Below are 11478 nucleotides of genomic sequence, written 5' to 3'. Positions count from 1 at the left end.
CTTTTTCTACACCATTCTTATCATCTGTCATTTTTAAATCCACAGATCAGTATTATTTATGATAAAGTCACAATCTTGTCAGTTAGAACTTATTTTATTTATTTATTAAATTTCAATGCTGCTCAACTCCACTATAGGTAATCCTCAACTTACAACCACAACTGAGCCCCAATTTACCATTGTTGTGAATTTTGCCCCACTTTAAGACCTTTCTTACCATAGTTGTTAAGTCAATCGCTGCAGTTGTTGTTAGTAATATATTGTTGTTTCTGAAGATGATTAGAACAGGAACTAGGAGAATTCAGTGGCCATTTGAAGGAGCTGACCATGGTTTGAACAAACCACGGCTACTGACACTCTAAAACCACCATTGTCTTATGATTTCCTTGTGAGGACCAACTGTATGGAGCACGTATGTGTGATCTCAACTCCTCCCTTTATCCATAGAGGAATCACGAGCCATATACTTGCCAGCCCTTAGAATAACAGTTGGAAGGGACCTTGGAGGTCATTTAGTGCAACGCCCAGCTCCAGCAGGAGAGTCTATACCATTTCAGACAAATGGCTGTCCAATCTCTTCTTTAAAATCTCCAACTGATAGGGCATTCACAATACCTGGAATGCAAACCATTCCATTGGTTGATTGTGATTGATTTGCCATTCCTTCCCCAGAAGTCTGATCATGATAGTTTATCAATTCTAAGGGAAGTAGTTATCTTAACACATTTACGACTAGTTTGTGGTTTGTTTTGGTTAGCTTAATGAAGGTTCTTGATCTGGGAATGCTCAGACAGATGTTATTATGGGATGTTTCTTTTTCCCAAAGAGCATGGTTGATGGTATCTAAAGCTGCTGAGATATCAGGTAGAACCCATATGCGGATAGGATTCTACAGGTAGTCCTCGACTTAAGACCACAATTGAGCCCAACCTTTCTGTTACTAAGCAAGACAGTGTGTAAGTGAGCTTGGCCCCATTTTTCTTGCCACAGTTGTTAAGTGAATCATTGCAGATGTTAAGCTGGTAGCACAGCTGCTAAATGAGTCTGGCTTCCCCATGGATTTTGATTGTCAGAAGGTCACAAAAGGGGATCACATGACCCCAGGACACTGCCACCATCATAAATATGAGTCAGTTGCCCATTTTGATCACATGACCATGAGGGATGCTGGAATAGTCGTAAGTGTGAAAAACAGTCATAAGTCACTTTTTTCAGCGTTGTTATAACTTTGAACGGTCACTAAATAAAATGCTGTAAGCTGAGGACTATCTGTACAAGGGGACTCTGAGCCAGTTATAATTGTTTATCCCTCCTTACTGACATCTTTTAAACACAGTTTACAATTAGAAAATTATCTTCTGAGTCCAATGTTAAAAAATATCCTTCAATACGTCCAATATTAATATATTTTGCTTCATTCTGTATTAGTAAATCATATTTAATTGCCATCTTTAGGTCCTTCCTGTACTTTCTACACTTCAAAGTCTCATCATGCTTTTTAAAAGAGAATTCAAAACAAAAGCATTTTCCCACGGGAAGGATTCTTACAATGAATTCCCAAAGTCATATTTCCAATTCTTAATCCATTTGCAGCTTTCCAAAATCAACATTCTAATATGTTTGCTGTTGATTACAAAACATTTTTAAATCTTTAATCTTGCATTTAAAACTTCTTTTGAAAAGGATTGGAGGAAACTCAAGCCAGTGTTGTAAATCTGTCAATCCAAAGGTTCCTCATAGCTGAAAAGTAATGAACCTGTATTTCCCTCTGGTGGCTTAAAAACAAACAAACAGTTCCCCTAAACTTCTTCCTGCTGCCAATAATGGGATGAATCATAAACTGAGCTCAGATAAGATAGAGGTATTTCTTGTGGTTAGGATTTCAGAGATCAGGTAGATCTATTTATTCTGATTTATTTATATTAACACTTATATCTTCATTAGATTTATAACCTACTATAATCCAATGACTCTCGCCATCTTCCATGATATGACAGCATTAACAGAATTACAGAATTACAGAGTTGGAGGGGACCTTGGAGGTCATATAGTCAAGCCCCACCCCGCTCAAGTAGGAAACCATGCTTGAAAAAGTGGCTTTGCTTTTTTTCCAGACAAGCGGCTGTCCAGTCTCTTCTTAATAACTTCCAGTGATGGAGCAGCCACAACTTCTGGAAGCAAGTCATTCCAATGATTAATTGTCCTAACTGTTGGGAAATTTCTTCTTAGTTCTAGGTTGGATACCTCCTTGATTAGTTTCCAGCTGTTGCTTCTTGTCCTGCCTTCAGGTGCTTTGGAGAATAGGTTGGCCTAAATAGTATAGTATAGTATCGTATAGTATCGTATAGTATAGTATAGTATCGTATAGTATAGTATAGTATAGTATAGTATAGTATAGTATAGTATAGTATGGTATGGTATGGTATGGTATGGGATGGGATGGGATGGGATGGGATGGGATGGGATGGGATGGGATGGGATGGGATGGGATGGGATGGGATGGGATGGGATAGGATAGGATAGGATAGGACAGGACAGGACAGGACAGGACAGGGTAGGATAGGATAGGATAGGATAGGATACTATGAGAGGCTAAAATAACCAAAGAGTTAAATCAAAGTCATCAAAGCAAGAAAGCCGTGTAAACAGAGCTCCTAAATAAAATCAAAGTGAAAGTAAAGATGCAACCAAAAATAAAAGTCAAGGGACACCATGAACTTAGCAGGAAGGATTCCCCAACAGGACAGTTTTTAAACAGGGTCCCAGAAACCGTCAAGAAGTTCAGTTTGATTTCAGGAGATTCTTCCAAGCATCAGTGGTGTCTCACTCGCTCTCTTCCTAAATGATCTAGTACAGGGGTAGGCAACCTCGGCTCTTTTATGAGACTCATGGACTTCAACTCCCAGAATTCCTGAGCCAGCCATGCTGGCGGAGGAATTCTGGGAGTTGAAGTCCATGAGTCATAAAAGAGCAGAGGTTGCTTACCCCTGATCTAGTAGGTTGGGCTGATTTCAATTGGAGCAGTGATCCTGCAGCTGTAAAGATTTATTAGTTAAAACCAGCACTTTAACTGATGATCACCATGCAGCACATTGTGTGCAGTTAGCAACTGGGTTTCTCTGTTGTAGAGCAAGTGAAAGCAAAGAGTTGAGCTAGATAACCTCCCAACTCTGTTACTCTTATGTTCTGTGTTGTTCTAAATGTCCAAATAGATTAGAATATAATTTTTTATTGGCCAAGTGTGGTTGGACACATAAGGAATTTTTCTCCTTAGTGTACATACAAGTAATAGTGATAATCATGATTGTAAACAACATGAACATACACTCATAAATCATGATGCAATACTTAGTGATAATCATAGAATACTAGCTAAGCAAACAACATAAATCATACTAGGGTACTAAAAAAAGCCAATATAAATTGTAAGATACAAGCAACAAAGTTATAGTCATAGGAAGATGAAGATGACAGGTAATAGGACAGATGAGGAGTATCATCATAGTAATGCAGCTTTACTAATTAGTTTGACAGTATTGTAGGAATTAGTTATTAGTTGTTAAGCTAATTCTTGGTCATACAGATTGTCCTCGACTTGCAACAGCTCATTTAGTGACTGTTGGAAGTTACAATGGCAGTGAAAAAAGTGAGTTAGGGCTGTTTTCACACTTACAACCATTGTAGCATCCCAGAGATCAGGTGACCAAAATTTGCAGGTTATCTTAACAACTAACAACTGTAGTGATTCACTTAACAACTGGGGCAAGAAAGGTCATATGATGGGGGAAAACTCACAACTATCTTGTTTAGCAACGGAAATTTTGGGTTCAAATTGTAGTCATATGTCAAGGACTATCTGTATAAGGTGGTACAGTGATCCAACTTTTTAGATGTTTTATTTACTCTACTAACTCGCTCTCTTTCTCCCTCCTTCTGTCTCTCTCTCTCTGTCTCTCTCTCTGTCTCCGTCTCTCTTTCTCTCTATTTCCCTCTTTCTCTTTTCTCTTTTTTCCCTCTCTTTCACTCTTTCTCTCTCTCCTTCCCTCTTTCTCTCCTTTTCCCCTCTCTCTTTCTCTGTTTCTCCCCCTCTCTCTTCTCTCTTTTTCTCTCTCTCTCTTTCCCTCTTTTTCCCTCTCCCTCTTTCTCTCTTTCTCTCTCTCCCTTTTCTCTCTCTCTTGCTCGCTCTTGCTCTCTTGCTTTCTCTCTCTCTCTCTCTCTCTCTTCATCTCTCTCTCACACACACTCTTTCTCTCTCTCTCTTTGGTAAACTGCCAAGATTCCAGTAGCTGGCAATATATGAAAGGAGATTTAGAAGGAGGAGAGAATAGATAAATAACTGGGTGTCTAGAGCAGGGGTAGGCAACCTTGGTATAGGTAGTCCTTGACTTTCAAACATTCGTTTAGTAACTGTTTGAAGTTACAATGGCTGTGGGGAAAAGTGACTTACAATCGTTTTTCACACTTATGACCGTTGTAGCATTCCCCTGGTCACTTGATCAAAATTCAGACACTTGGCAACTGGCTCATATTTATGATGGTCACAGTGTCCCGGGGTCACATCATCTCCTTTTGTGACCTTCTGACAAGCAAAGACAACGGGGGAAGGCCAGATTCACTTAACGACTGTGTGACTATCTTAACCACTGCAGTGATTCACTTAACAACTGTGGCAAGAAAGGTCGTAAAATGAGGCAAAACTCACTTGACATCTGTCTCGCTTAACAACAGAAATTTTGGGCTCAATTGTGGCTGTAATTCGAGGACTACCTGTACTTTCAGATTTTCCTCGATAAATCAATGAACAAATGTAAAAAATTCTTTTTTACTCCTTTGGTTTGTTATTGTTCTGTTGCTAAGTTGCACGTCAACCCCCCACCCCATCCTCCACTGTCTCCTGGAGTCTGTCCAAATTCATGCTCTTTGCGTCGATGACCCTATCTAACCGTCTCATCCCTTGCCGTCCCTTCTCCTCCTGCCTTCCATCTTTCCCAACATCAGGCCTTTCTCCAAGGAGTCCTCTCTCTCCTCATTTGGTGGCCGAAGTATTTGGGCTTCAGCTTCATTATCTGCCCTTCCAAAGGACAGCCAGGGTTGACTTGCTTTAGCGTTGACCGATTGGATCTCCTTGCAGCCCAAAGGATTCACAAGAGTCTTCTCCAACACCGCAAGTTGAAAGGATCAATTTTTTGACATCTAAGGGGCTGCCCCAAAGAAGAGGGGGGAGGGGGTTTCCACCTATTCTCCAAAGCAGCTGAAGGCAGGACAAGAAACAACGGATGGAAACTAATCAAGGAGAGAAGCAACCTGGAACTAAGGAGGAATTTGCTGACAGTGAGAACAATTACAGATAGCCTTCGACTTACAACCATAATTGAGCTGAAAATTTCTGTGGCCAAGCAAGACAGTTGTTGTGAATTTTGCCCCATTTTATGAGTGAATCTGCTTTCTCAATTAACTTTTCTTGTCAGAAGGTCACAAAAGGGGATCACATGACCCTGGGACAGTGCAACCATCATAAATATGAGTCAGTTGTCAAGCATCTGAAATTTGATCACCTGAACATCGGGGTGCTGTAACGGTGTAAGTGTGAAAAATAGTCACAAGTCACTTTTTTCAGTGCGGTCGTATCTTTGAACAATCAGTAAATGAACTGTTTTAAGTTCAGGACTATCTCTAATCAGTGGAATGGCTTGCCTCTAGAAGTTGTGGACGGTCCATCACTGGAGGGTTTTTTTTTAAAAAAAAAAAGATTGGACGACCATCTTTATGAAATGGTATAAAGTCTCCTCCTTGAGCGGGGGATTGGATTAGAAGACCTCCAAGGTCCCTTCCAACTCTGTTATTTGGTGCTCAGCCATCTTTCGGTCCCACAGCCTTACATTACTCCTGGGAAAACCTTAGCTTTAACAGACTAGATGGTTTAAGAACTTGTATGCTTCCGGCCATAATTACGCAGAACTACTGAAAGTACAAAACATCCCAAAGCTTTAAGTATCGCTTAGTGGGAACCAGTTGAGTCTTGCTGTTCTCAGCCAAGCTGGAACCAAATTTGCTGACCTTGGTCTAGCAAAAATAGTGTGAAATCCTACAGCACAGTGTGTATCCCAGAACTGCGTTTCTTAACCTTATTATTTTTTAAAATGATAGGATCTTAAAGCTGTTGCAGTTGAGAAACATTGCCCTAAAGCTGGAAATCTAGATCCAAATTCCCAGAGTTGAATTATGATGATCTGAGATGATCTGTGGAGAACTTGCCCAGTGAAGACCTCCAGGGTCCCTTTTAATTCTAGAATTCTAGGATGAGAACCTCCTTCTCAACTTGTCACCGAGATTTCAAGGGCACCAAAACATCTTGACATGAAAAGATTTAGAAGCAACTGAGTGAGTCTGGAATGTTGCTCACAATTTCAGTGACAGGAAAACCACAACGGCTTAGATTACCTCACAGATGGAATTAGGCAGTCCCATGCTGAGCTGCCCTATGACTGGATGGTTTATAAATGCTGGTTGCCCTGTGCACCAGATCAGTTGATCTATCCAGAGCTGTTCCTCACAGGCTGGTGATGAAGATGTGGGAGTCAGTTCTTTGTGCTCTCCTGTCCACTCTCATTTCCCTCATCTTTGGTGGACTCCATGCAATTGGAGTGTTTCGCCAGAAGAGACCAAATGAACCACCCTTGGACAAGGGTTTTATTCCATGGTTAGGTTATGGGCTAAGTTTTGGCAAACGCCCCATCGCATTTTTGGAAAAGATGAAGAAGAAACACGGAAGTATCTTCACAGTGTTGGTTGGAGGCCAGTATATCCATGTTTTGATGGATCCTCACATGTATGGATTTATCTTCAAGAAATCAAAAAGCAAGCTGGATTTTGGAGTCTTTGCGACCAACATTGTCTCGAAAGTGTTTAATTTCCAAGCGACCACCACTCATCATAAGATTGTAGAAACTGGCAGCAAGAAGTATCTCCAAGGGAAGAGTCTAGTTGCCCTCAATCAAATTTTCATGCAGAATCTGAAGGAAATCTTGCTTGATTTGGCTGAAGAGAAGAAGTGGCATCAGGAAGGTCTATGGCGCTTCAGCTACAAAGCCATCTTCCATGCTGCTTTCCTGTCATTGTTTGGCACTGTGCCAGAGTTAGAGGTCAACAGCAAAGAAAACACCAAGGAAGGAAAAGGTAAATCCTACGAGAAGTTCTTTGAGGACTTCCAGCAATTTGATGAATTCTTTCCGCAAATGATCCTCAACAACACGGATTCCAAAACTAAGAAGAAGATCCAGAGGCTGAGGGACTACTTTTGGGATCTACTGTGTGTCAAGAAGATAGACAAGAGGGAAGACATCAGCGTTTGGTTAGCGGACCAAGATCAACAGCTGACTGAAGCTGGGATGACTGAGAAGATGAGAACTCAGGTCCAGTTTCTTTTCCTATGGGCTTCCCAAGCCAACACGGGCCCAGTGACTTTCTGGCTGCTTGCATATCTTTTGAAACATCCCAAAGCCATGAAGGCAGTAAGGGCAGAGGTAGAACAAATGCTAAAAGAAATCGGTCAAGAAGAGAACCTCATAAACCTGTCGTTGCAAGCCATCAAGACTCCTCTCCTTGACAGTGCGGTGGAAGAGATTCTCCGCTTGAAAGCTGGTTCTTTCGTGTTCAGGAGCGTGATGGAGGACCTCAGCCTCCAAATGGACGACGGAAAAGAATATAGCCTTCGGAAAGGTGACCATCTTCTTCTCTTCCCTTTCCTGGGACTACACATGGATCCAGAAATCTACCCTGAGCCTCAAATCTTCAAGTATGACCGCTTCCTGAGCCCCGAGGGCAAGAGAAAAGAATTCTTCAAAAATGGCAAAAAGTTGAAAACTTGTGTCATGCCCTTTGGAGGTGGACCTTCAATGTGTCCTGGACGCTTCTTTGCAGTCAGTGAAATGAAAATATTCACCATCCTGATGCTCATGTACTTCGACATGGAGCTGGTCAACCCAGAAGAAGAACTGCCTTCCTCAGCTGAAAACCGCATTGTGATTGGGACAGCGCATCCAACACACGACATCGATTTCAAATATCGGCGTCGTCTCTAAAGTAACAAACTCAGGGTGTAAACCTGAGACTTTATAGGAGAAGGGGAGAAAAAAATAAGGTTGCCTCTAGACTCGTCTTCATATGCTACACAGGTAGTCTTGACACACGACTGTAATAGAGCTTGCCTGTTGAAGTCGTTTGTCATAACAGTCACAAAATGCGTCAATCATGTAAATGATCTGATTTTATGACCTTTTTGGCTATGGTCATTAAGTACCACCAATGGCTTGTTCTGGGCACGGTTTTGCCGAAAACCAGAAATAAGTGATGGTTTTTCGTAAAACCGTAGTAAACCTGGTCAGAATGCTGCAATTGCCCCCTAAATGTTCATGGGAAGGAGGTCAAAAAAGTTAAAATGTTAGTCCCAATCAGGCAAAAAAAGGGTTCAGGGCTTTGACTGCCTAAATGAGGCCACTAGCTTGAATATTTTTTACCCATTCTTGCAGACACCTCCAAGCTAAAAGTATTATGTGTTCCTACTCTTTCTGAACAATGAGACAGTACCGTTTATATGCCAGATGCAAACAAGAGCCAAAATTATGTCAAAGGAGGGTCATATGTATAACTAAGTTCAAAAGTGAAGACTTAAAGCAAATCTTAACTTGCAAGTAACAAAGTTTTGCCTCCTGCTTTTTTTCCCATCCGCTTGCTTATCTAAATTTTCATTTTTTGTGATTTTCCTTCTGTAGACATAACTCTCCCTTGAAACTTTGAATGAAAGAGAAAAGGGGGGAAAATACTCTTTAATCTGAATGCATCCAGTTCAAGAAAAATCGGGTTCTTGATTGGGCAATGCCCTTGTCAGAAAATGTTTGCAGTAAATAGAAGATTTATCCTGTAGATGTTTTATCTTGCTGATTTGATCTGGTCTGATCACTTCATGAATATCAAGGAACAGCCTAACTCTTATGAAAACTTTGGACATCCTGTTTTATTGCTTTAACATTTTACTAAGAGTGGAGCCGGGAAGGGAGTCCATTTGAAGTCCCTTATTAATAAACCAGGTTTGTTCTGTATTAGACAGCATTGCAAACTGTCAGAATGTAAACAAGGTTGTGGAGTGTTTAGGAAGCCCTTCAGAGAAAAATTGCAAGGAATACAGCTGCCAGAACATCCAGCTATGGTCATTGGAAAACAAAATGACCTAGTTTAAGGTAGGATTTTCTCACTGGAACTTTTGCAAGAAACTGTTTATGGACTGTGATTTAGAGAATAGAAGATTAGTAGTTCAGAACTGAACTGTGGGGTCCTTGGTGGTTTCTGAGCTTGGTTATTTCCTGCAGACATTTCATGACCTGACTAAGGAACATCATCAGTGCTAGAAGGGCACGTGGTGTGCTCTCATTTTATATACCAGTGATGTCTAATATCAGTATTGCTGAGAGTGGACTTGGTGGTTCACCTGACCATAGAAAAGTAAGTCTCATCAGATACTATCAGAACCTCAACAATTCCACCATCAGCCTGAGTCAACAAAGCAAGTCCAATTCCTTGAAGTCACGGTCAAACCTCACAATGGATGCTTAAATATCATGTGATGCAGGAAATCCACAGGATGTCACGCATAAGCCATATACTTCTAGCACAGATCAATTTTCTGGTCTAAAATTTACTCTTTAAAACATAAAACAGCTGGTTAGAGTTGGTAGACAACTTTATTTGCCTCTTAGCTCTGCTTCCCATTTTGTGTCTCGAGCACAAAATGCCCTTTTTTGTGGGGGGGAAATGATGTTTTTGCAAACTGCTGATGTTACCTAGCTGAGTCATGAAATGTCTGCAAGAATTCCACCAAACTCAAAGAGCACCACAGATAGTAATTTGTTTTTTAGAACAGGAGCTATCAAGATATTATCATTATTATCAATAGCCTTTTTTCAAAAATTAAATGAAAGAAGGGAATTTAGAAAATAAAAATAAATTGTTGCAAATACAGGTGGTCCTCAAGTTATGACCACAACCGAGCCCAAAATTTCTGTTGTTAAGTGAATTTTGCTCAATTTTATGATTTTTCTTTCCATAGTTGTTAAGTGAATCACTGTAGCTGAGAAGATAGTAACCCAGTTGTTAAATGAATCTGGCTTCCGTGTTGACTTTGCTTGTCAGTAGATTGCAAAAGCTGATGACACAACCTTGGGACACAGCAACGGTCATAAATATGAAATATGAATTTTGAACACATGATCAAAGGGATACTGCAAAGGTTGTAACTGGAAAAAATGGCCATAAACCACGTTTTTCAGTGCTGTTGTAACTTTGAACAGTCACTAAATGAACTGTTGTAAGTTGAGGACCAGCTGTATTCTCTAACCCTCTCTTTAAGAGAGTCAAATATGCTCCAGGCCCAAACAAATCTAATTTTGGTTTCAAAATGATTTTAAGTGTCATATTCACCTGTTCTTCACTACATATTTTAGTGACTCAAAATAATACTTTTGTATATTGTATAAAACAAAACCACAGCTGGATGAATGTTCATGTTTGATGATCTGTAAATGTTTTTTTGTTTCTGCAGATACTGTTTTTATATTTTGTAAGATTTCCTTTGTATCACTCAGAATTTACATTTGTATTGTTCTTTCCTTTTTTTTTAAATTCACGCTGCTCTGGAAATATGATCTCAGTTGATAAAAAGATTAGATTTCATCATATCATTTCCATTCAAATAGAAGAATTGAGATATAATTTTTTGACATATTGCATCTTGTTTTGCCCAGCCAAGTCCACTGATAAAGAAACACAGTGAAAATGTAATTATTATCATTTAATTGTCTTACACACAATGACAAGGAGCACAGGTGGTCTCAACTTATGACAACTGAGCCCCAAATTTCCGTTGCTAAGCAAACCAGTTGTTAACTGAGTTGTTCTCCAATTACAACCTTTCTTGAAACTATTGCTAAGCAAATCTCTGCAGTTGTTAAGTGAATCATGCGGTTGTTAAACAAATCTGGCTTCCCTCATTGACTGGCTGGGAAGATTAAAAATCAGGATTACATGACCCTGGGACTGTGAAACTGTCACAAATACATGCCAGTTGCCAAGTTCTTGAAATTTGATCACATGGCCATGGGAATGCTGTGAAGGTTGTAAGTGTGAAAACTGGTCAGAAGTCAATTTTTAGTGCTGTTGTAACTTTGATTGGTGACTAAACAGATGGTTGTAAATCAAGGACTACCTGTAGGGTATTTATTTTGTGCCCAATGAAATAATGTGCTTTATTTCACTGGAGTTATATACAATCATGTATCATTGTAGGGGGTTGTAATACCCCAAATTTTGTGAATTTGTATTGGTTAATATTGTACTGATTAGGACGCTATCTACAGCATATCCTTTGTAACTCTTCTAAAATAAACTAGATTAAAAGAAATAAAGATACTTGCAATACTTATAAAG

The 11478-nt window shown here is 39.9% G+C and overlaps 1 protein-coding gene across 1 annotated transcript; it reads left to right on the top strand.

Moving 5' to 3' along the window:
* Positions 1-6563: 6563 nt before the first annotated feature.
* Positions 6564-8081, top strand: LOC308677137 (7-alpha-hydroxycholest-4-en-3-one 12-alpha-hydroxylase-like; the record flags this gene model as incomplete). Its single annotated transcript, XM_081343301.1, has 1 exon — positions 6564-8081. One exon carries the CDS (start codon positions 6564-6566, stop codon positions 8079-8081), a length of 1518 nt encoding a protein of 505 aa, XP_081199427.1.
* Positions 8082-11478: the final 3397 nt, after the last annotated feature.

Source organism: Vipera berus, assembly GCF_964194415.1.
Source record: "Vipera berus genome assembly, chromosome: Z".
Lineage (NCBI taxonomy): Eukaryota > Metazoa > Chordata > Lepidosauria > Squamata > Viperidae > Vipera > Vipera berus.
Note: the sequence above shows the minus strand (reverse complement) of the source record. Positions and strands in the feature narration are given on the sequence as shown.